This window comes from Aethalodelphis obliquidens, unplaced genomic scaffold (genome assembly GCF_003676395.1).
Source record: "Aethalodelphis obliquidens isolate GAN/ISIS:26980383/991018 unplaced genomic scaffold, ASM367639v1 scaffold54, whole genome shotgun sequence".
Lineage (NCBI taxonomy): Eukaryota > Metazoa > Chordata > Mammalia > Artiodactyla > Delphinidae > Aethalodelphis > Aethalodelphis obliquidens.
In genome coordinates this window covers 13,764,674-13,790,949 of record NW_020837998.1, presented here as the reverse complement: position 1 = coordinate 13,790,949, position 26,276 = coordinate 13,764,674, and the positions used below count along the sequence as shown (strand labels likewise).

Here is a 26,276-nt window from a genome sequence, read left to right as displayed (position 1 = left end):
GCCACATACAGCCGAGGGGTCAAGGAGGATGAGAGCTGAGAAAAGGCAAGGGTTTTGAGACTTGATTAGAAATGCTGAGTGATATTTACATTCGAAACTTATCTTCTGAGCTCCTTATTTTTACTGGAAATAGGAATCAGAGTTTAAAAAGAAAATGCATCACTTTTTTGTGGTCAGGATACATATTTACTTAACTTCACAGCAAGCAATGTTTATAGGGAGTGTATATAAGAAGGTAGCTGTGGCTGTGACAGCCATAGCAGACTCCTACAATGCTGTCCATTAGAACTTTCTGTGACGTGGAAATGTTCTCTCTCTGTGCTGACCAATACACATGTGGCTGTTAAGCACTTGAAATGTGGCTAGTGTGACTGAGGAATGGAAATTTTAATTGTATTTAATCAATTAGCTTAAATTTAAATAGCCACATGTGGGTAGTGGCAGCCATCAATCTAATTGGGGAAGCAAGGCATATACTCTTGAAACCAGTTAAATACCAAAAGGATTGAGGTCAGACAGTAGAGACTTAATTGTTCAATCCTTCTGGTCTGGAGAGTTTAAGGATTTTAAGTCTTGTAGAGCAGGTGAAACTAGGGCTTCACCTTGAAGGATGTATAGTGTTTGGATAGGAGGAAAGAAGGCAGGAGGTCATTCCAGATGGGTAGGATGGTGTGGGCAAAGGTTTAGAGTTAGAAACGCTTCCTATATGAGAAGTTAGAGGACAATGGCCTTTCTAGAATAGAGTATTCATATCAGGAGTTAGATGGGTTGGGGCCAGGTCATGGACAGCCTTGAATGCTAGAACAAAGTGTTTGGGCTTTGTCCACATAGGCCAATGTTTTGCAAAGCTTGTTTAAAACACAGATTCCCAGGCCCCACCCTAACCTACTAAATCAACTTTTCTGGGTCACAGCTTAGGAAATCAGTATTATAAGTAAGCTCCACAGGTGTGTATGATGCACATTCAAGTTTCAGATCTATCAGATAGGCAGAAAGGAGCCCTTGGAAACTTTTTGATCAAAGGAGTGACATGTTGATAGAGGAATCATAGGAAGCTTGATAAGGACAGAAGATGTAGGATATAGAAACTAGCCAAGGAAACCATTTAAGTGACTGTTCAGATATGGACTTCACAAATCCTGATCTTTCTGGCTGGTGTCCTTGGAATTGTTCAGTCGATTCCTAATATTTCCCTGCAGGCCCTATTTGAATTTTCCACACAATTTGTTTGTTGTTTTAAATGACTAGGGCCCAGGCACCACAGCTTGACTGCCTAGGCTCAAATCCCAGCCGTACTATCTAAGCTGTTTTAGCTCAGACAAGCCACTTAACTTTTCTGCGCTTCAATGTCCTTATCTGTCAGCTGGAAATGATCATAGCCCCATCCCATAAGGGCATCGTGAGTATTAAATCACATCATAAACGACTTACAACAGTACCTGCCACATAATAAGCACTCAATTAATGCTGGTATTAATATTATTTAAACTAAAGAGCTCTTGGGATTTCCCTGGTGGTCCAGTGGTAAAGAATCCACCTTCCAATTCAGGGGACATGGGTTCGATCCCTGGTCGGGGAACTAAGATCCCACATGCCACGGGGCAACTAAGCCTGTGTGCCACAACCACTGAGCTTGTATGCCTCAACATACAGAGCCACAAATTACAGAGCCCACGCACTCTGCAGCCCGTGCACCACAACTAGAGAGAGAAAACCCACACACCACAACTAGAGAGAAGTCCGCGCACCACAACAAAAGATCCCACGTGCTGCAACTAAGACCCGATGCAGCCAAAAAAAAAAAGAAAAAAGAAAATTAATAATAATAAAAGAAAACTAAAGAGCTCTTTCATTTATTCCAAGTTATATAATAGTTAAAGCTAATCTTCACCAACAAAGTGTTAAATTTGCCCATCCAGAATATTAAACCCAAGCCCTAGACTTTTTGCTTAATGAGTTGTATTTCAAAGCATGATTCTTCACTAAATTTAACATATGATTATCCTTCATAAAATAAGTCTAAATAGAGGACAAATTGTTCTTCCCACTGAACGTTTTAATCTATGGTTAGTTCTTGGCTATGAATTATATATCTTTTAAAACTTTGTACCTTTTATATTGCTACTAGCTTTCAGTGAATGCTCTTTATGATACTCATTTCAGAAAAAAAGAATGAACTCTTTTTTGTTCTTATAGGGGACTGATAATGGACTGATAATGCAAAGATATATATCTCATCTGGTGTCAGTGAGCTCACGATGTACTGTGGGTGCAGTGACAGGTTTTTCAAGGAATGAGAAATTCTCTTTAGATGCCTACTTGGTAGTTTGTGAACTTTTGGCTTCTGCTTCACTTTTCTTCCAGGCCTCACCGGAATAGAAGCTTCTCCTAGTCTCTCCAGTTTCTGTTGACAGTCAGCTGCCTGAAGCAACTCTCAAGATGTACCTTCAAGCTTGAAGGCAGAGAGGGAAGGAAACAGCTGAAGACCCATCATAGCTACCTACACACTTCTGAGACAGGCTGAGCCAAGAAATTGCCTTAGACTCTTCTTTCTGCTTTCAGAAACAAAGTCACTTCCAACTTTGTTCACTTACGTTCTGCTAGATGGTTGAAAAAGATGGGTTTGTGACATGGCTCGTTAAGGTTCTTTTTTATGTTTTGAACAGATGAATATCTATTTTCCCTACTACCATCTCCCTCATTGTCCATTTCCCTTCACTGGAGTCAGTCACTGTTACCAGTTTCTTGTGTATCCTTCTTGAGATATTCTATGCATATTTGTATATGTACACCCCTAATTTTTATACAATTGTAGCATACCATAAATGCTATTCTGCACCCTACTTTTTTCACTTTTTACATAGAAGGCTGTTTCATATCAGTACATAAAGAGCTTCTTTATGGCTACATGGCTGCACAGCGTTCCATAATTATTAGAGATATACCAGAATTTATTTAAGCAGTTCTTTGTTGATGGATGTTTAGGTAGTGTCCAACCTTTGGCTGTTATAAACATGCTTATACATATTATATTTCACATGTGAGAGTATATCTCTAGGAGAAATTGATTAGGACACTTCGGTCATTAGCTTGTTCAGTTGCTTGGTGGCGATAAAACCACAGTACTACGTGTGGAATCAAAGATTCTAGGAGGCCTAGCCATGCCTAACTACACCGATGTCGTGGGATGTTAAGCTAGACAGAATCTTGGAGATCCCAGAGAGGACCAAGATCACACAAAGATTTAGAAGCAGATCCAGGATTAAAACCCACAGTGTTTTAGTCCAGTCTATAATGTAGCTCTTTTTACTACACCACACTGCTGTGGGTCAGAGAGATTTGGCATGGCCTGATTTCTGTCCTGCCAGGCAGGACTGTGCATTATCTGGCCCACGGTGATCTCACTACCCTGTCTTTACATGATTTCTCTTCCCGGGATCTGACTTTGCCAACCTAATTTATCCTACTTTTCCCTGCTGCTCTGACTTCTCCCACTAATAATAACTCGATCTTTTTTAAAAGTTAGAACTGAAGTCCTTGACAATTGGGGGACCCTTTAGTAGTAAAGCCAAGTAGGAGAGGCAGGAGTACTGGGAAGGATGTCTGGTAATGGCGTAAGATTTATGATCTTACACAAGCTTTCTACTCTTAGTTCATCCGTTGAGTCATCGTATAGTGTAGGAGGAGTCCCTTTCTCCTCTTGGCACGGCTGGAATATCTCCTTTCCTTGGCCATAAGGTCAAACACCTTAAGGTCCAACAAGCATATAATGTGCCCAATAGGAAAGAATATGAAAGTGTGTGCGGATAGTTTAATTCTTACTGAATTGTGCTAGGGAGCAAACTACAGGTGATATTCTTCGTGGGCAGCCCAAGGAAATCAAGGACCCATGTGTGGACTGACTCTTAAGTCTATCTTCACTTTGGCTCAGGCCACAGAGGGGTCAACTGCTGCCAGTATTTATGAAATGCGCACTATGATGATGGATAAAATTGTTTTAGGAGCAGATTGTAGAGCTGTCCCTGGGACAGTTTTTCTCAAGTTATGATCCTCTGAGCACTTGCATTACTCGAAGGATGGGGCCCTGGAATCTGCAAGTAGTCTTCTTTCCCAAATAATTCTTATGTGAATGTAACTATGAGAACTACTTCCTAAGGAATGGTAAATTGAGAAGGTGGTTGTGAGCCTTTGAATTTGGGGTGGCCTGTAAAATTAGTGAGAAGAGCTGACCAGCAATTCCAGGTAGCATATGGATATTTCATTTGAGAGGATATAAAGACTGGGTTAGGTGCCTCCTATGTGCTTCCACAGATTCTGTGCTTCTATCATAACCCTTGTCACACTGTATTGTAGTTGAATGTTTTTGTCCCTTCCCCTATAATCCAGAGGGTTCTTAGTTGTGAGCAACAGAAATTGATTGGCTAATTTAAGCAAAAAATGCTTGTCTTAAAAGCATATTGAATAGCTCCCAGAATCACAAGTTGGACTGGAGAACCAGACTCAGGGCTACACAGCCAACATCACAGCTATCACCATTACTACCACCATGCTAGCACCATTAGTGTGTTGGCTTAGGTCCTCAGAGATGCAGAAACCAAGCTGGGATTAGATATGCAGGAGATTTATTGGGGAAAATGTCAGTGAGAGAACATAGGGAGGAAGCTGGGAGAGATGTTAAACTGCAGTGTCAATCTGACCTTTATGGATGAGAGAAGGAAAGAAGAAGGTTAGGTAGGAAGTGTCATAGACTGAAGTGCAGTGCTAATAAAGTTTGACCAGGCTGATGGGGAGTTCTGTTGCCACAGTCACAGGCCACATAGTCCTGTGTCTCCCAGAAATGGGGCTGACTTAGTATCCCTGCTGTGCTCAGTCACTGGCTGGGAGCAGTGTGGCTTCAGAACAAAGCAGCAAATATTGGGGTGAATTTAAAGCACAGCAGCTGGGGCAAAGGTCAATGACACTTCCCACATTGGAAGAACCAAGAGGCACATTTTCATGACTGTCTGAATTGGAGAAGATTGTCCACTTCTTTGGGTCACTGGCTCCCAATTCAAGGGATGGATCCTTGGATTGAGGGAGCCTAAGTCACATGCCTGTGCCCCAACTACAAGGGGGCCCTGCTTCTTAGCAAGAGTCCTGTGTCCTCTCCCCCAGATAAAGGGTTCAAATGCTGTACAGCGACACCCCTAAAAGGACAAATGTCTATTATACCATTACACTCTGTGAACCCCTTGAGAGCAGAGCTCTTTGTCTTACTGCTATTACAAATAAATGTTTATTGAAATAACTGAATGAATGTGGCCAGCTAGTGTTCAAACGACCTTGTACACACACACACACACACACACACACACACACACACACACACACAATCAATCAATTTAGCCATCAGGGAAATGCAAATGAAAAACCACTAGGATGGTTATAATGAAAAAAGATAAGTGCCGTTGAGGATGTGGAGAAACACAGTGCTGATAGAAATGTAAAATGGTGCAGCCACTTTGGAAAATGGATGGTGAGGGAGTGGCTTGGAAAAGGATAATCAAAAGTCTTTGTCCTCAGGGAGCTTAGAGCAAAAAGAGAAGGCCCAGAGGATACCTGACTGATTTTGCATTACATATCTCTTAAGGATTCTAACAGTCCAAACCGAGCATTCTACAGACGGAAGCCATTCTTCCATCCTAACTACTGATTCTCCAGGCCTTGTCCATCACCTCTCACCAGATAGTGTTCTGTGACTGGACTATCAGCCACTTGCAGCACATCTCTCTCCTTCCTCTCCTCTTCCTTCATGGATGCCAGCTACCTCTTATGAATCAGCTCTGGCTGTAGGGGCTTTGTAAGCTCAAACCTATCTCCGAACCTTACGTAGTTCAGAGGGGTTCTGAAAGCTGATGAATACGCCAAGAGCTTTTCGATCAAACTGCTTTTAGACCCGTTCTCTGTTCCTGCTGAGTCGGGGGCTGGAGGTAGGGGGAGTGGGGAGTCAAATCTTGGGTCTCCCTTTCTTGCAGAACCAAACCCCTGAACACGGCCTAGCATTCAAGGGGAAGCACGGGGTTATCACCTCAGATGATCAGTCCTTGGGAGAACAGTGCTCCTAATGGGGAAGGGGTTCCCAGGTCCTCAGCAGTCTGATGAGTATCAACATTTCCAGGTCTGTAGTCTTAAGAAGAGTAAAGGGCTGGAGTCTAGAGATTGTCTAAAAGAGGAAGGAGAGTTGGACAGAAACAGGGCAAATTCTCAGTCAGTTTCTCCCAGCAGGGCAAAAGGAACAAGGAAATAAGAGACCAGAGGATTTAGTGACCTAAAGCGCCAGAGAGTCCTAGGGCTGAAAACAGAGAAGCTAGTGGGTGAGGGGGATCAAATGGCAGGAGATTTACACGTATATATCAACCTTGGGGGTCCAAAAAAAATGTAACAGTAGGGTCTCTGCCTTCAAGGAGCTTATGGTAATTTAGTGGTGAAATAAAGATTAATATACTTGAAATAATTTGTAATTTGGTGCTAAACTGTGGGATTGACCCAAAAAAGTGCTGTAGGAGCTCTGAGAAGGGAGAGATCATGTGGGCTGACATCCTCTGTGAGCTGAATGGCTGACTGAGGCAGTAGGTGCCCCACAGGACTTTATGCTCCAGCTACAGGGGCTACAGCTTTTAGAGATGAGTGTGCCTGAGTCTTGTATGTTTTCCTGGAGGAAACACAGGGGAGGAAGCTTCATCATCATCACTATTTGTTAATCACTATCATCAACAAGAACCACAATAAACATTGAGCATCCCTCCCTGAGTCTATACTTCTGTTTAGGAGGCAGGGCAGACAGAAGGCGTTGAAGGACTAGAGCAAGAGAGTATATGCCAGTAGCACGAAGACAGAGGGAAAAGTGAGAGCTGGGGAGGTGAGGGAAGGCTTCCCGGAGGAGGTAATACTTGAACTGACCCTTGAAAGAGATTAGGCTTTGGGCTAATGCAGAAAAGAGTGAAGGGGGTTGTAAACGGCCTCAACACGGCACTGAGAGAGCAAGGCAAGTGTGATTAAGTGAGAAAACCTGCTGGACTGAAGCAAAGGGTGTGGCAGGGTAGCGTGGGTGATGAAGTTGGAGAGGAAAATAGTCTGATGATTATAGAGAGCCTTAAATGTCAGACAGAAGGAGTCATATTGGAACAAAGTAGGAAGGCAGTGTAGATTTGTGTATTTGATGAATGAGAAGGGCACAAGGAAGAAGGAGAGGCTAAAAGAAAAACATGGGGATTCTACATTCTTCCTAGTTTCAGTCTCCCATGTCAGGGTGGCCAACTCATCCCAACACAGCAAACAGATGAGTTTCTCACCCTACTTGTGATCCATCTTGGGAATAGGTCCTGAAGAAGCCTACAAGAAGTTCTGCACCGTATACTGTTGGCAGAGAACTTTGTGCCTTTTGGAAAGGCCCAAGCCATCAACACTATGAAGTGTTCTCACATAGCATTGCCCCGCCTTGTGAAACAGAAAGGAGGAAGGGTCAGCCTCCTAACCCAGCTGCTAACACAGGTACAGACCAAGATGGGACATCTGCTTCAAAAGCAACAACCTTTTGAAGCTGATCTGTTCTTGAATCAGCCCTGGGGAAAGGAGACAGCAATTGCAGGAATCTTAAAAACCAATACAACAGCAAGACTAAGCCTTTCTTGAAGCCATCATTTTGGTGGCTGCTACTTGGTCACTCCTCACATAGATCTTTTTTACTGACTTCCTGCAGCAAAAGGAGATTGGCACAGGCTACATTTATATTATTACCAGGAGGCAGATGTTTTCTCTTTTCCCCTGGGGTTTAGAATTATGCAAATGAAGGCACAAAAACAAAAGCTCAGCAAGGTGGGGGAAGATTGCTCTTAAGAATCTAGGCAATTTTCAGAGCTCTTTAAGACACACCTCTCAGTTCTTACTAATAGCTCTCCTGGCTCCTCTCCAGTCTATTTAGAATTTGGCACCTCTTCAGAACCTTACAGCCAAAGACCTGAAAGTTCATTCTTAAGTTCCCATCCTGGCCTCATTTTGCAAGTGGAGAAATTAAGGCATATAATATGGGTCTGTGGGCTGACTTTGAGTCTTTCTTTGACATTCCCTCTTTCTCTTTCTTCCTTCTGCTACATACACTCTCGCTTGGAAAGGAAACTCTACGGCCCAATTGCCCTCCAGGTCTCTCCCCAGCCCCACCTTGATAAAATCTGTAGGGCAATAGGACCTAGGGAAATTCAACCCTGAGGCCGAGAGAGACATTCCTGCTTAACCGCCTGGCTTGAGCGAGTGTGGAAGCGAGCTAGTTAGGGAGGGCGGGGTAGAACTGGGGATCTGCTGCTGTTGGCGAAGAGGAAAGCTGTGGCTCCCTCCAGGGTCCGGGGGTCGTGATGAGAAGTGCTTCTGAAGGTTGGCCCAAGCCCCTTTTTGTCGCGCCTCTGTGCACCGAGCATCCTTCATCTGCCCGCCCTGGAAGTCGCAGGCTGGTTTTGTTTGGCCCCAGCTGTCTCTCCCATTTCGTGCAGCCCCGCCATCGGTGCCTTCGTTCCTGAAGCCACCGACCTCTCACAGCTGGAACTGCGAGCCAGGCAGGACCCCGGCAGCAGACGGCGCCCAAGAGTTTGCCGACATCCGTCGGGCCGGGTTGGCGCCCCGCACGTCGTGTTTTTCGCTAGTAAAGTTTCTCTGTGGAAAAGAAGCCCCTCCAGCTTTCTCTTGATCCTGCAGCGGGCGCGTGCTCTGCTTCTCTCCCCGGTGACTGCGCTCGGGGCCGGGGTTGTGACTTTGCTCCTGTCCCTGGCCTGGCGGCCTTGGGGGCGGAGCTTGGGGAATTGGAGAAGCCGCCGTGAGAACTCTTGACTGAGCGCGGGTGCGGAGAGAGCGCCGGCGAGCAGGCGAGCTAATAGCCGCAGCCTAGCATTAGCTAGGGTGCCTGGGCAGTGAACTGGATCCCCGAAGGGACGCTCAGGCTGCGCCCCCTCTTCTGCCCTGGCTCAGTTCTCAGCTGATTTGAGAGAGCACACTGGTCAGGGCTCCTCAAGAGGAGCTGCTGAGTGTCGGTGCCCGCGAGAGTGGCTACCCGTCCTGCCTGGGGGGCTGCGAAAGGCGGAGCCGCCACGGAAACAGCTGTTCCCATGGCTCTTGACGCGCCTGGAATTGGACTCCGGACTGGGCGCTAAGATGATTGCTTTTGCCTTGTCCAACTTCCACAGCACGTAGTTGACGATTGGAATCCTGGGCCAATCAAGAGTCTAGTTTCAAAGTGGTACTCCTGGGCTCTTCATCCCAGACTCCAACAAGTCTAATTTGAGACGAGAAGAGAGCGGTCTCCTGCTCTAACTAGTAGATCTCCGTTCTGGAATTGGACTTGACAGCTCTCCTAACCAATACTTGCACTGCAGTGGTTACAGGGTTCTCTTGGGAGGTGGGGATGGGAGTGCTCTGAAGACCAGACCACAACACTCAGAACCTCGACAATGGACCGAGTTTTTGAAATTCCTGAGGAGCCAAGCGTGGAGCCGATATCCTCTCTGGAGGAAGATGTCATCCGTGGGACGAACCCCCGATTTACCTTTCCATTTGGCATCCTCTTCTCCACGTTTTTGTACTGTGGGGAGGCAGCATCTGCCTTGTACATGGTTAGAATCTATCGGAAGAATAGTGAAACCTACTGGATGGCATACACCTTTTCCTTCTTTATGTTTTCATCCATTATGGTCCAGTTGACCCTCATTTTTGTCCACAGAGATCTGGCCAAAGACAAGCCACTATCATTGTTTATGCATCTAATCCTCTTGGGACCTGTTATCAGGTGAGCAACTTTTAAATCTTTTCCCTCCTCCCCTACCCCCCAACTGTGCAGAGAAAGATGAATTTAATATTTTTAAGGCTGTTACTGTGCCTTGAATCGAATCGATTCTCCCATTCCCTCCCACTCTTGGTTTCCCTGCCTACCATCCAAAAAGTCTTATCTGCAGTCTTAAGTGCCACCACAATGAACATATGGCATGTACCTGTGTTCCGAAACCATGTATGGTACCGTTAATAAGACTTCATTTGACAATGTTTGCTATCTGGATTCGGGTTGTGAAATTGGTATGAGACCAATTGATGTGGTCACCTTGTAAACACAGGCTATAGCTTCAGAGTGTGTTATTTTGACTCTGCCTTTTAGATGCTCTTTAAATTGGATGGAAGTTCCTTACCCCCTCCATCCCATCTCACATTCAGTTTCTTTACCCTGAGTTGCTTGGGCTGCTGCTACTGATATTTTCAAATTTTCTGGAGTTATTTGACATCTGGAAAGTACTTTAAGCCATTTGTGCTCATCTGGTACCCAAACCCATTGTAGTTTATTTTTCTCTGTCAGTTTATTGGTCTCCTATTTATCTCTGTATCTTTCTGCAATAAAGGTACACGGTTAGAAGGGGGCAAAGGAAGATAGCCTATCTCTCCATCTGGATGCTGTAGCACAATGTAATAGTATTGAGTCTTTCCATTCAGATTGTTTTGAAGGGACAAGAATGTGCCTTCAGGGAGATCAGCTTGGTGCTTTGTGACCACCTAGAGGGGTGGGATAGGGAGGGTGGAAGGGAGACACAAGAGGGAGGAGATATGGGGATATATGTATATGTATAGCTGATTCACTTTGTTATAAAGCAGAAACTAACACACCATTGTAAAGCAACTATACTCCAATAAAGATGTTAAAAAACAAAAGAAAGAATGTGACTTATCCTAGGAATACAGGCATCTGTGTCAGAAGTCTCATCTGGATGCTATGTGATTTTCAAGGTAGAGAGATGTTGCAAAACTTCTGAGGTCAGTAGGAAAGAATGGACCAAATTTATCTTGATTGCAAGAGAGGCAGAAACTTGCAGTCAGCTGAGGAATATGGGTCAGAGTGTTGATGTTGTAATTGCAATGGGAAGATATTTCATCCTTAGAAATAAACACAGTCTGAAGTTCTGGATGGAACTGCCCCCTTTAAAAAAAATTATCAATATGTTTAAATGGGGAGGAATTGATTACGCTCCATCAGCGAAAATATGAGACATCAACAGAAACAGTGGCCTGGAATTCAGGAGACCTGGAATCTAGTTTGCCCTTGCCATTGACTAGTTACATGGCCTTGGTGAAATCCCTGAAGATGCCTTGAGCCTCAGGTCCTTCATCTGTAAAATAAATGGGTTGGGCTATATCATGGGTCGTAAACTCAAACACTTACGGGGGCCAGGCAGGTATCATAAATGAGTGAAGCAAGCCAAGGATGAGAAAAAACAGTAGTTTCATGTGTGATGATAAGTAAAAATGAAGTCTCGGTGTTAGAGAAATGATGGAGTGTTAGTGAGTACTGTGGTAATCTGGAGTCCGCAAGATCTGCCTAAAGGAGGCCAGCCTCTCTACAGCTCCAGCCCATTGTTTCCCTGTTGGAATTCAGACCCCGTATTGCCAAGGCCGCAACTTTTCAGGACAAGCTCCCAAGACAGGATTTTATGTGAAATGGAATGATTGAACATGTTGACAACTGATTTTGGTAATTAAATAAAAGAACTGTCTGGGCCAAACACGCCACAGCTGTTCGTCAGATGTGACTCAACTGGCCTATGCAACCTCTGTACTAGGTAATCTAAAGGGCCTTTCCAGTTCTAAATCTTTGAAGTTAAACTGTGAAAGGAAGACCTCATCTCGAACTTGGAACCAAGATGTCATTTAGAGATGTCATTAGAGGAGCAAGGAAACCATTCTTCTTGCCCTTTTCAAATGCAATAAATTGAGTTAACGGATCAATCACTCTTCAGATGCAAATTTCAGTAAGTTCTGCCCCAGCTGCGTTTCTACTTCTCTTTGCTTTGTGGCCTCCCAAGCCATCTTTGATTTGGACCATCCATATGGAGTGTTGAGTACTATGTTTCATTTTTGTCATTTAGCTCCCACTAGAAATGATTGGAAAGCATTTATAATCTCAGTCAGCTACCCCACAGCAGGGAAAAAATAATTAAAAGCTCATAAATCATATCCTTGATAATGCTTATTTTCAAGGCAAATTACTTTTTAGGTAGGCAGGAACTTGATGAATGCTATTAGGCACATGAAGGTGTTTGGAGGTCCTGGCTCCCTTATATGAAATGCAAAGATACTTCTGAAAATGAAAATGTACTCTCATTTGCTGCCGCTTATAAGCAAGGCAAACACTCTTACTTAAACCAGTAAATGGCCTTAAGAATAGAAGCACAAACAGAATTCTTCATGCCACCGCCTCCCCCAATGTTTTATTCAGCAATAGTATTGATGGGCTTGGGTTAAAATCTAAACTCTCTTGGTGGAAATGCACTTATGCATTTTTCCTGAATAAGAAGAGAAAGTTGCTTTTTTTCCTTTTCTGTTCTCTCCTTCCATCTTTTTCTCTCCTGGATTTTAGAGTTTTCCCTACAACATGGATGTTTCAAACTATGTGCTTTAGGCCAGTACAATGCACCAGTCTCAAAGGGATCCTGTGGAAAAATGATACAAATGAACTTATTTACAAAACAGACTCACAGACTTAGAAAACAAACTTATGGTTACCAAAGGCGAAAGGTGATGGGGGGAGGGATAAATTGGGAGTTTGGGATTGACATATACACACTACTATGTTTAAAATAGATAACCAACAAGGACCTACTGTATAGCACAGAGAACTCTGCTCAATATTCTGTAATTACCTAAATGGGAAAAGAATTTGAAAAAGAATAGATATATGTATATGTATAACTGAATCACTTTGCTGTACACCTGAAGCTAACACAACATTGTAAATCAACTATAGTCCAATATAAAATATTTTTTTTTTAAAAAGGGATCCTATGGAGAATGGCAGCCAGCACTGTTCCAAGCTTTTCTATTGGGAGCCAAAGGCCTACAGAGCATATAAATCTGAGCTCGTCTTTGGTCTGTTTCTTTTTGTTGTTGTTAAATTACATTGCCATTATTAATTATTATCTTCTCCTTCCATCACTTCTCACCCTGTATTCTTTTTTTCCTTCTAACTCTTTCATTTACTCAGCAAATATTTATCAAATGCCCACTATGTGATAAGGGCGGTGAGTAAGATAAATGCAACCCGTGCCCTCAGCCTATCAGGAAAGACTGCTTAATTTTTGACACAACTGTTCTTACTTAGAAGAAATAGTTCACAGTTTCCATTTATTTCAGTGTGAGTGGGGGAAGTAGTAACTCAGGTGTTCCAAAACAAGATGTTCTAGTTGCTTCTCTTTTCACCACATCAGAACTGCTAAAGACTTCTGATTTATATGGGGGATATGGGACGGGTACAGCAGGAAATGTGGTCTTAATATTATTTCAAGGATGATAAGATCTCCTAAGTATGTTTTACTCTTTGTAGAGAAAGAATGAAGTTTAAAAGGCTATTGTTCCCAAACAGGTCAAGAGGCCCCAGAACAACCTTTAAAGAGATCTTTTGAGGTTCCCTAGGTATATAGTATATTCAGTTCTGAGTTGTCAAGCCTTTTAAGTACCTCCGTTGCTAAATGGCTTTCCTGTGTATCTGAGAGATTTTTCCAGATCCCTTCCAAGACTTTTTGGCTGAGACAGTTATAGTTGTGGGCTTTGTTTTGAAAAAGCAGAGCTCAAAAGTTCTGATTATGGAGCTGAAAGCTTTGAATAAGGAATGCTTTACTTCAGGAACCTGAGGTGTTATGAAAACCAGAGCCTTTTGGAACCTTCATCATTTTCTCTCAACAAATTTTTAATGTCTTTGTGTTCTAGCCATTTTTATGTCACAGGCTTATTCTTAAGTCCTCAAACACTTCTGAATTGGCGTTCTTAGGTTGGTCGATTGCCAACCCAACACAAAGGATTTAGACTGAAGTGACACGTGGAAGGCATGACCAACTCCTTGCCTCATGAGAAATGAGTAGAACAGGAGAGAAGGAATGGCAAAAAGTAGCACAGCCCTCCTGAGTTATTTTTACCCCCTCACTACAACTTTCCTTCCTAGGACAGCTTTAGGAAGGAAACAAAATGAAAATGGGAAAGGAAACAAATAGGAAAAAAATAGGAAAAGGAAACAAAATGGAAACAAATAGGAAAAAAATAGGAAAGGAAACAAAATGACAAAAATGAAACTCATGATGCTTTACTTCTGCAGATGTTTGGAAGCCATGATTAAGTACCTCACACTGTGGAAGAAAGCAAGGCAGGAGGAGCCCTATGTCAGCCTCACCCGAAAGAAGATGCTAATAAATGGCGAGGAGGTGCTGATAGAATGGGAGGTGGGCCACTCCATCCGGACCCTGGCTATGCACCGCAGTGCCTACAAACGTATGTCACAGATCCAAGCCTTCCTGGGCTCAGTGCCCCAGCTGACCTGTCAGCTCTATGTGACCCTGATCTCTGCAGAGGTCCCCGTGGGTAGAGGTGAGTGGTGTCAGGAGAGGGGAGGGCTCCACTGAAATCAAGGGTCTTAGAAATCTAGACCTGAGTGTCCAATATACTGGCCACCAGCTTCATGTGGCTATTTAAATTAAAATTAAAAATTGATTTCCTCAGTCATACTAGCCACATTTCAAGTGCTCAGTAGCTATGTGTGCCTAGTGATTACTCTATTGGTATTATAGAACTAGTTCTATTGTACAGCACTGAGAGTCAACTTGCGGAGCCAGACATCTCAGGCCTACCAGATTTCTGAAACTGGGGTAAGGTGTTTAGACTAAAAATGCCACAGAAAAACCCTCTCTGGACCCAGAAGAAGCGAGTAATACCAGAAGCCAGTAGGACATGTTCCCTACCCACAGTGTTTAAATTGTACTGAGTGTGTTTGGTTGGTTGGTTGGTTGGTTGGTTGGTTTAGGGATGGCTGCCTTTAAGTAAGAGGTTCCCAAATATTACGGATCATGAGAAAACATAATTACTGGATGAAAGCTTCCTTTAAAACTTACATCCCATACTCAGACCTGAATCAATCTGAGTGTGGGGAGGCCAAGAATCTGCATTTTTAACATACTCCAGTTGATTCTGATCAGCCACTTTTGGGAACCGCTGATTTAATCACTCCCTCCAACTTCAGTGGGGAGAAAGAAAAAGGGGTGTGGAATGAATACTGATGCGAGTCAGGCCTGGTCCCAGTTCTGACCTTCTCTGTAATCTTTAGAGGAAGTTACCAAAGAGGTCACTGTCTTAATTTCCCACTTGTAAAAGAGGGATCCCGAGATGAGTAAGCCTCTAGCTTGGACTGGAGCTGGTACAGCTGTGGGTACAGCTTTGGACCGTTTCCTTATTATTAGGTGCTGACCCTGCTTGGCAAAGCCCTATGTTTCAAATAAAGGAGGAAATGTGCCCTCTTTTTTTCTCTACTAAGAATTGTTCATGAAGTTCTACTGGTCTTGAAGCTTTTTACATACCTAGAATTGACAGTAGTATGGGGAGAAAAATCTGGAAATGATGATACTCTTCCTCCTGAGAATTTTGAGGGTAATCACATCATCTAATTAAAATATGTATGCATTATAAAAGTAATACATACACAAACCGGATGGCCTGCAGGTAATTGTATATGCACAGACTATTTCTAGAAAGATATGCAAGGAACCATTTACCTCTAGCGAGTGAAAATGAGAAGTCAGCTGACTTTTATTAGCTTTTACTTTATACCCTTTTATATGGTTTGGATTTCTTTTTACCATGATCATGTATTACTATTTTTGGTCCTTATTCTTTTTAATTATAAAAATCAGACATGGTTATGGTAAAGACTCAAAACTGTACAGAATATATACAAAATAGGAGATGTAATCTCATTTCCCAAAGGTAATCTGTTTACCATTTAGTGTATATCCTTCCAGACTCTTTCCTTCCTCCCTCCCTCCCTCCCTCCCTCTCTCTCTTTCTCTCTTTCTCTTCCTTTCTTTCTCTCTCTCTCTCTCTCTCTCTTTTTCTTTCTTTCCTGTGCTATACAGCAGGTTCTCATTAGTTATCTATTTTATACAAAGTAGTGCAGACTTCTTTTTATTATATAAATATAAACATACATATAACATATATATGTGTATATATATATTTGCCAAAAAAGGAAAATTAAACATTCTATTCAGCAGCATGTTTTTTCCAAAAGTATGCCAATATTTCTTCAACAGTTATCTATATATATATATAATAATGATAAATATACTATATATTTCCTTTATATGAATTGGACCATTCTTTCTTATTTCCCTAATCTTCTGTTGGTAGGATTAAAGTTTGTTTATAATTTTTCCATCCATGTAAAAAAGTTTTTCTCTGATTACAGACTATGCTCCTGTGAACACCTTTATAAGCACCTGTATACTGGAATGAGACTTTGTAGAATAACTTCTTAGCAGTAGAATTGCTGGGAGAAAAGATATGCATATTTAGAATTTTAGCAGTACTGCCAAAAGGTTGCATGAATTTGTATTCCCACCAGCAGTGTATGAAGATGCCTGTTTCTTTATATCTTAAACTAAATATTTATATAATTATAAAATAACTGTTTTAATAATTTACTTTATGAGTGAAACTGAGCATCATTTCATGTTTGGTCATTCTATTTAAATATCTTATTTATATGTTACTCACTTTTTCTAGTGGGTTGTTTATCTTTTCCTTATTAATTTGGAGGATCTATTTACTTATTCTGGCTATTAATCCTTTCTCTGCTGTGGATAAGTGTGTATGTATACATTTGTATAATGTTCTGTATTTGTGTACATACACACATTTTAAATGTGCATATGCATGTCATACATGTAACAGATGTGCAACACACTATATGTAAGAGACAATATACTTGTAGTATTTTCTGGCATTTTGAAGTATTACATTTTTATGTATTCAAATTCTTTATTGCTTTTAGGTCTTGTGCCTTTCAAAGGCCTTTCACAGCTCAGATCTAGTAGAGCAATTTAGCCTGATCTTCCAAACAGAATGAATTTTCACAATCAATTTGTCAATTCCCCCACCAGAAAACAAAACAAAGCAAAACAATAACAGCAAAAGAAAAAACATTTTATTGAGACTGTGATTGGGATTGCATTCAATTATTTAGGTTATTTTGGAGGGAGTTTACATCTTTACAGGATCAATCAATTTCATATTAGAAGATAATTTAAGTCTCCATTTCATTAAATATTTAAAAATCACTTCATCGAGGTACAATTAACAAACAAAAACCTCTACCTATTTAATGTGTACAACTTGATGAGTTTGGAGATAAATATACATCCGTGCAGCATCACTACACTCTGTGCCATAAATATGTGAGACCCGTAGCAAGAAAACTATACTTGACCCTGGGTATCTTCAGCGGATTGTTTCCAGGACCCCCTGCGGATACCAAAATCCGTAGATTCTCAAATCCCTTATATAAAATGGTGTAGTATTTGTGTATAACCTGTGTACATCCTCCCGTATAGTTTACATCATCGCTAGCTTACTTATAATACCTAATACAATGTAAATACTATGTAAATAGTTATGAATATGATGTAAATGCTAAGTAAATAGTTGCCAGTACATGGCAAATTCAAGTTTTGCTTTTGGAACTTACTGGAATTTTTTCCCGAGTATTTTCTATCCATAGTTTTGGCTGAATCTGTGGATGGAGAGGGCCAACTATATACAAGTTTACCGAAGTACATGTCATGAAATATTTTTAAATATACTTCAGTAAAATTGTATCATTTTCTTATTATAGGTTTTTCACATTTTTGTAAGGCTTATGTCTAGATGTTCTATCAGTTTTGAAATCACTTGATTTCCTAAGTGTCAGGGTAACACCTAAACAAAGTAAATGCATCTCCTGTACTTTTGGAAATAGAGGATGGTGATGATGATGATGATGATGATGATAGGAGCTAACAGATAGCATTTACTATGTTCCAGGCATTTCTCTAATTATTTCATTTAAATCTTCACAACAACACTATGAGATACTTGTTATTATCCACATCTTACAAATGAGAAAACAGAGGCACCAAGAGGCTAAGCAAATTTCCCCACAAGGTTCCATAAGTAATAGATGGCAAAGAGGATTGGAATGCAGGACATCTGCCTTTAGGATCCGTGTTTCTAACTATAGGTCACTCTACAAAGGATGTAAGGGAATCTTTCTACAAGGCCTTGTTTTCAATTCTTCAGTGATTTCTCCTATTAAAAACTTTCTGACAACACCCTCTCTTTTAAGGTTTTGTGAATTACTTTTTGGTTTTAGTTTTCCTCACTTTCACCCACCCTCCTGTCTTCTCTTTGCTACCCCTTTTCTTATTCCTTTTTCTCTGGGAGGCCGTCTGGATCAGCATAGATGAGCAAATTTCACTAGCAGCATTATGACCTCTTATGGCATGTGTCTTTTTGTAGGGAGACAGATGGAAGGTGTTTTTACATTTATTGGAAGCATCAGGCTTTCTGCTTTTTATTACACTACTATCAATAAACGAGTTCTAAATTTAAGGGAAAGCATCACCACACTTAGCTGGCTGTACATACACCCTGATGTTCCAAACTCTACAAGGAGCATCAACTCTTGAGGATGGGACTTAGAGTGGTTTATAAAGCTAAGAGTATATCAAATCATTATGCTGTACACCTTAAACTAATACAATGTTATATGTCGATTATATCTCAATAAAGCTGGAAAAAATAATAAATAATAAAAGTAAAGATAAGAGTAGACACTTTAAGAGAGTCTTCCAGTCTTTGAGACTGCAACCCTCTGCTTAGAGCTGGAAAAGATCTCAGAAACAACGCTGTGCTTCTTTCTGGGTTTCTGTCGGAAGGTCTTTACTTTTCTTGCAGATTAAATTGACATTTCAATGGCTCTAGTTCCCTGGATCCAGTGTTTTTATGGGAACAGAAAGCTCCAGCTTTTCTTTTGGATGAGTATACTCCGGTGTCTCACTCTCCTTGAGAGCACTAGATTTTTCTTAGTGATTGGTATCCTCTGATATAAAGAAAGGAAGAAAAGGAAAGAGCCACTGTGTGACCTATAGTTGAGACTTAGGATAGCAGGATTAGAGGGCATCCTGATCCTTTAGGGCCCCTACTCTAACGCACAGTGGTATGGATGTTATGGGCTAGGAAATAGGATTTAAAAATTTTTAAACCACTCTGCCAGAAGTTTGGGGACTCCTAAAGTATACCAAAGCATTGGGAAATTGGTATTGCTGATGAGTAATACAAGCAACTCTAGAGTATGTCAGTGACCTAGGGGACCGAGGCACATGGATATTCAGTGAGTCGCACAAGCTCTCACACTGCTGAACCAAGCACTTCTAATCGTAGGTATGTTATGGTGCCTCTCTAAACTCAGAATTCTTCATTAATTCCACAAACATTTGTTGAGCACCTACTATGCTCCAGGCAGTGTGCTAGGCTCTGGTGATACAGCAGTGAACAAAACAGACATGGTCCCTTCTGCTCTCATGGAATTTCCAGTATATATTTTATGTTCTAGAAGCACACACAAACAAGATTAGTTCCTTGAGGAAGATGTTCATCAAAGCAGGGACTTCTATAACCAAAGGGATTCTCTCTGAGTCTCCTAAGACTGGATTTTTTTCAGATCAAGTTCTCTCTGCCTCCAGCACTGTTTTCTCAGAAGCTTGTTTCATCAGGTAGATGCTGCCCATCCCTTTATATGTACTCTTCTTGGGTTAGTGACCTCTCAATGCTAGTGACCCCTCAGTGATGGTTCTGAGGCCCACTGTTTTTTTACTTTATTTTGTATGTTTATATGATTATTAAAATATTGCCAGTATATGTTCATTTCTTATTTCATGGGAAATTTAGAAACTAGAGAAATGTAGAAAAAATTAAAAACTGCCCCAATCCCTGTCACGCAAAATAATTTAGTTTATTTCCATTTTCTTTCTGTGTATGCTGTTTGTTTACATAGCTCTGTTCATTCGTAGGTTTGCTCTTGACTTGGGCCCTTGAGTCTCACCTATCATCTCTCTGGACCTCTGGGTCAGAGTACAAGCTTCACCAACATTGACTGATTATCTATTTTCTTCTGTTTCTTTTTTTTTCTTACAGCTGTGCTAATAGTCTTTTCCCTGATATCTGTCACCTATGGGGCTACCCTCTGCAATATGTTGGCTATCCAGATCAAGTACGATGAATACAAGATTCGCCTTGGTCCACTAGAAGTCCTGTGCATCACCATTTGGCGGACATTGGAGATCACCTCCCGCCTCATGATTCTCGTGCTCTTTTCAGCCACCTTGAAATTGAAGGCTGTGCCCTTCTTATTGCTGAACTTCCTGATCATCCTCTTTGAGCCTTGGGTTAAGTTCTGGAGGAGTGGTGCCCACATGCCCAATAACATTGAGAAAAATTTCAGCCGACTTGGCACCTTAGTGGTGTTGATTTCCGTTACCGTCCTCTATGCTGGCATCAACTTCTCTTGCTGGTCAGCTTTGCAGTTGAAGTTAGCAGACAGCGACCTTGTTGAGAAAGGTCAGAACTGGGGACATATGGGCCTGCACTATAGTGTGAGATTGTTAGAGAATGTGATCATGGTCTTGGTTTTTAAGTTCTTTGGAGTGAAAGTGTTACTGAATTACTGTCATTCCTTGATTGCCTTGCAGCTCATTATTGCTTATCTGATTTCCATTGGCTTCATGCTCCTTTTCTTCCAGTACTTGCACCCGTTGCGCTCACTCTTCACCCACAATGTAGTGGACTATCTCCACTGTGTCTGCTGCTACCAGCACCCTCGGGGCAGGGTTGAGAACTCAGAGCCATCCATTGATGCTGAAGCAAGGCAAAGCATTGTCTGATTCTGTCTTTTGGGTATTTTGGGATGGGTTGGGGTTGCCAAGAGCAACTGTGAAATTGAAGGAGACGATGAGGCTTATGGGTGAGTACCCACCAGGACATTGTTTTGAGTTTTCTGAAAGCCTATCAGAAGAAAGAGCAGCCCCCAAATAGATTTTATTTCCTTAAGATTGACTACTATGTTTGGACACCAAGGTAACCACTGTGTACCTGGGAGGATCAGATATATCATTCACATTCCTCCCACCCAGGTCAGCTGTCTGGCTGTCCTATGAGATAACTTACCTCCATGCACCTAAGGCTCTCTGTGACCTTTAAGCTCTGCTCATTCGCTTGAGCATTACTGAGGTTTCTGTGGGCTGAACCAAATGGCCCAGAATCCCACCAGAATATATCCTGACTGATCAGAGGATGTGCCTGCTTATCAGCTATGGGTACCTCCCGGGAAACAGTCTGACTTATGTGAAACCTGTAACTGTGAACATGGCTGGGGTCTTTTAATTCCAGTGAGAAACACTGATTAAGAGGAAAACCCCCACTATTAAAAGAGCTGCTCCTTAAATGAGTTAACTCTCCATTAGGACTTTACTAGTGATCATTCATCAAGGATCTTTCCTTTCAGTGGCCCTTCAAAGGCACACTCTGAGGAGGGAGTACAGAGTGGGTTTCCTTCAAGGCATAAAGCAGAATGACTATCTCAGGGACCTGCATGGGCCTCCACTGTGCTGAGTGGAGTGGTTGAATCAAAGCTCTCACTTCATGTCTCCTTATCAGGGATTCCCTCCAACCTGGCTTTTCTGTGCTCGTTGACCAACATTTGATGTATATCTCAGAGAAGCTGAACTGTAATTGAAAATGTTTCTAATGTGTGGAAGAAATGAAGATTGCTTTGTGTTTCCTACTATCCTGAGTATTTTGTTGATTTGTTTTTTAGGGGAGAGAGAGGTAATAATAGCTAGGACATTGCCTTTATGTTGTTTGGGGTTGGGAGAGTGGCTAACACTCCAAGGTAGAGTGAAGGCAGAGGAGGGAAATGAGATCACATTAAATCATCATCGGTACTGCTTTCTGCCCACAGGATTTTATTTTCTAATAAGGAGCATATGCTTATCAACCATCTGCTCACTCCCACACCCCCAGGGGATGAATGCAGTTCTCCCTTCCTTATGTATCTTAATGTTTATATCTTATATGAGTTGGGTATTTTGATGAGAAAGTCAGCTGGATGCCTCTAAAGTCACCAAGGAATTGAAGTTACTATGGCCACTGCCTATTGGGATCGAGTATCCCAGCATCTACCTAACTAATGCTTGCCCCTCACAGACCAGGAAAGTGAGAACTCTTAGTAGCATGTACAGTTGTGCCCACCACAGTGCTGTGAAGAACTGTGAACAATCTAAGCTAAGGCTTTTCATTCTCATCCAGTTTTACTCTTGGGATCATGTTAAGAATTTATCTTTAGCCATTTCCCCTCCTCTTATACAGTGTCAGGACATTATGTTGGAAGAGCTCCCTCTTCTAAGTAGCAGGGCTATGAGCCAGAATTGTCCTATTTGCTGATATGTCTAGTGTGGTTTTCCCATCTTCAACCACTGTTTGGGGCTAAATGGATTGCATACTTAATTGGGGGAGAGTGAAGTGACTTGCTTTGGATCAGTGGAGATTTCCTTTTTCAACCTAACTCCCGCATTCCTCATCCTCATCTTTCATGATGGAGATGTAGGTTGTTGTCATAAGAAGCACACACTGCTGTCCTCTGACTGTTATTCAAGGTGAATTTGAAAGAAAGAATCTACCAAACCTCCAGAAGAACACACCGCCTCTTTGGAATTCAAGCAACAATTTCTCCCTAATGGTTAATATGCCTTCCATTAAGAGCAAGAGCAGTGTGGAACCATAATTTGGTCCATAAAAGCCATGTGACTCAGCTACTTAAGGGTCAGATGCTATGAGAACACAGAGACACACAGTGAGCAAGGCAAGCCAATTAGAGCTGGAGTGGAGATACACACAGGGCAGAAAAATGTGCCTCATGCCAGACCAGGCATATTTCCCCCCATGTATCCTCTCCAGCCTCAGTGACTTTATATCCCAGGAATGCAGCGAGTTTAGGGTAAAGAGTGTGGAGCAAGATCCACCTGAAAAACCTGCTGCCCTTACCTACAGAGAAGAGACACTAGTGATACATTATACAAATGAACCTTCAGAACCTCCTATAGGTGGTAGCCTTTCTGTTCCACAACAATCTCATAAATACACAGGAGACGAAGAAATTGTGGAATACGGGGGGTAGAGCAGAGGAAAGTGCTCCCTTCCACCCGCAAACACTTCTTTAATTGACTACTCTCTTTTTATCCTCAAATCTTAAAGTAACACAGGGTACTTTTGTAGGGGCAAGTCTAACGGAGTGGGAGAGGAGGCAGAGATGGGGCCAGCAAATGGGTCTTGGAAAAGGAGTGCAGAATCACAAAGTTTGGGTGTAAATGCTAGGCCATTGTAACAACAACTATCCTCGTGTCATTGGAAAGTCAGTAGGCTAAAAAGTATGGGCAAATGAACATATTAAGGAAACGTATTAAATAAACTAATGGTCGTCAATTTCATTTGCTCCACAAATGCCTTAAAGACTATGGGCATAGAACCATGAGGCACTGTCAGATAATTAAATACTAGCTAATATTTATGAGCACTTACGATATGTGTGGCATAGTCCTATATATGCATTATTTCATTCAATCCTCAAAACAACTCTTAGGAGGGTAGGTAATGTTATTCCGCATTTTACAGATGAGGATTCTAAGGCATAGAAAAGTGAAGTGACCTGCCTGAGGTCACAGAGAGTGTCAGAGCCAGATTCAGTCTTGGGCACTCAGGCTCCAGACCTTACACTCTTGATCATGATGTAAACCTCTAAGTTCTCTTAGGTCCTTTGTGAAATTATTTTAATATGTTAGTGGTTTCAAGAATATTTTATGGGCTATGGCTGGGTTCATATCAAGCATGCTTTCTCACAAACACTCCTTATCAACGGGCACCACTCAGTTCACTCTAGAGAAGGGTCAAGTCCTAAAAAGCTTAGGATGAAAACTGAGCATGTGTTCACATGCACTTATAGGCTGGGGACTGGGAGAGTTAGGAAGTGGGGTTGCGGGGGAGGGGAAGGATGGTGAAGGGAATCATTTCCTTTCTAGTTTCAGGATTTTGTCTCCTGTATATTCTTAGACACACACCTTCTAGACCCTGGTTGTGGGAATAAAACTGGAGGGAGCAATTCCCAGTCAGGTTTGTATGAGTACTTCCTCCAGAAATAACCAATCAGAGCAGGGTAGTGCTGAAGCTCATTCTCTTATACTTTCTCTTGCCAACACTGCTCTTACTCCTGCTGAGTAGCTGACTCCCAGAGCAGGCCAGAGGATGGGGATGGTACAGAATAATGCCCCTCTGGGAGCTGTCACAGTCCTGAGAGACTAGGTCAACCTTGAGTGCTCTTCCAGCTAGCCCCCTCATCCCTGCACCTCACAAGGTCATAGTCCTTAGCATTACAGAATTGATTGCTACTTCCTGGGATAGGGCGAGGTGGGCGGCTGTAGGGTTGGGTACTCCCCAGAACATTCCATCTAAATCCATGAGACTCTGTCTCTGAGAAATCTTTTAGTACAAAATCAGTTGACTCTGGACCCTCCAAAATATTTATCCAAGAATGGAGATGCTCCTTCTCTGAAGCTTTTGCTATTGGGCTTTATTACTGTTGGGAGGCGGGGATATTGAGTAATACCCTCTGAACTGAGAAGGAACTTTAAGACCGAAAAGTGAAGCAGACAACTCCATAAAGTACAATTATGAAGTTTATTGGGGGTAACTTACATACAGGCAGGATCGGGTGGACAATGATCCAGAGGTATTCACAGCTGCACTCTGTGCCCCCGAAAGGGGCATGGGGGAGTTTAAAGGGCCAAAGCTAAAAATAGAATCTGGTTACCAAGGGAGAAGCACGGCTGCACCTATGGGAACCAGGCTTTTTTCCTCCCCCACCCCAGGGGTCTCATTACCATTACCCATCTATGTCAGCAGAAGGTATTCTTCTAGTTTTCATATCAGATGAAGGCAAGGGTAAAAGTTGATAGGGAACTTATCTGGCTTGGGTGCATTCCTAGTGAGTAGGCTAAAGCTCAGTCATGCAGAAAGGGGAGGGGGTAGGACTGCGGGCCTAAGATGGAGCTGACAAAATGGAGTCAGTGTGGTGCAGCCACACAATTACTATCTTCAGGGGACACATATGCCCATAATCTTATCATGCCTTTCCTCCTAAAAGACTGGCACCATCAGTCACACACTTTAGACCTTAGAGCCTGTGGGGTGCACAGTGAAAGTATGTTTTGGGCCTTGGCAACAAAGCTTATACCATGTGAACCTGGGAAGCAGCAAGGCCAATCTGTGTGAGATATGAGAACTACCTGTGAAAACACATTTCCATGTATAGAAGTAACTAACATCTGAATAACACTTTATAATATTCAAGACGCACACATATTGCTCTCTTACCAATGTGCCATTGTTAGCACAAGCCCTCTGAGTTGTACACATGAATTTGCATTGTTCTAATGAGAGGGATAAATTAGGAGGATGGGATTAACATATACACACTACTATGTATAAAATAGATGAACAACAAGGTCTTACTGTATAGCACAGGGAATTATAATCAATATCTTGTAATAACCTATATTGGAAAAGAGACTGAAAAAGAACTGAAAAAGAAACTGAATCACTTTGCTGTACACTTGAAGCTAACACAATCTTGTAAATCAACTACACTTGAATTAAAAAAAGAAGAAACCTGGCAAGAAGGATGATGTAATAAGGATAAATAAATTTAGCCATGAGTGTATTAAATAAATAAATAAATACAATAGCTAACTTTCAATTCAATTCATCAAACAATTAGTAAACTCTTATTCTGTGCCTGTAAAACCGATACAAATATCTCAGAGTGCTACATAGATGCTGAAAGACAAGTGAATCCAAAATATCAAGTGTATAGCAGAGGGAGGAACACTCCCAAACTCATTCTATGAGGCCAACATCACCCTGATACCAAAACCAGACAAAGATGTCACAAAAAAGAAAACTACAGGCCAATATCACTGATGAACATAGATGCAAAAATCCTCAACAAAAAACTAGCAAACAGAATCCAACAGCACATTAAAAGGATCATACACCATGATCAAGTGGGGTTTATCCCAGGAATGCAAGGATTCTTCAATATATGCAAATCAATCAATGTGATACACCATATTAACAAATTGAAGGAGAAAAACCATATGGTCATCTCAATAGATGCAGAGAAAGCTTTTGACATAATTCAACACCCATTTGTGATAAAAACCCACCAGAAAGTAGGCATAGAGGGAACTTACCTCAACATAATAAAGGCCATATATGACAAACCCACAGCCAATATCATCCTCAATGGTGAAAAA

General features: G+C 41.9%; 2 protein-coding genes across 2 annotated transcripts in view; both read left to right on the top strand.

The window, feature by feature from the left end:
• The window catches only part of TRMT2B (tRNA methyltransferase 2B), a 90,001-nt gene extending 84,709 nt beyond the window's left edge, over positions 1-5,292 (top strand). The window contains exon 15 of the mRNA XM_027086129.1: positions 2,365-5,292. The gene's annotated coding sequence lies outside the window, so the exon portion shown is untranslated. The remainder of the gene's footprint in view (positions 1-2,364) is intronic.
• Positions 5,293-5,360: 68 nt separating this feature from the next.
• On the top strand, positions 5,361-21,697 carry XKRX (XK related X-linked). Its single transcript, XM_027086094.1, has 3 exons — positions 5,361-9,808; positions 14,147-14,415; positions 20,050-21,697. The coding sequence occupies exons 1-3, from the start codon at positions 9,474-9,476 to the stop codon at positions 20,793-20,795; spliced, it is 1,350 nt and encodes a 449-aa protein (XP_026941895.1). The 5' UTR covers positions 5,361-9,473; the 3' UTR covers positions 20,796-21,697.
• Positions 21,698-26,276: the final 4,579 nt, after the last annotated feature.

Coding starts and splice junctions, on each gene's coding strand:
- XKRX (XM_027086094.1), top strand. CDS start 9,474: ATGGACCGAGTTTTTGAAATTCCTGAGGAGCCAAGCGTGGAGCCGATA. Junction 9,809..14,146: donor CTCTTGGGACCTGTTATCAG/GTGAGCAACTTT, acceptor TTACTTCTGCAG/ATGTTTGGAAGCCATGATTA. Junction 14,416..20,049: donor AGAGGTCCCCGTGGGTAGAG/GTGAGTGGTGTC, acceptor TTTTTCTTACAG/CTGTGCTAATAGTCTTTTCC.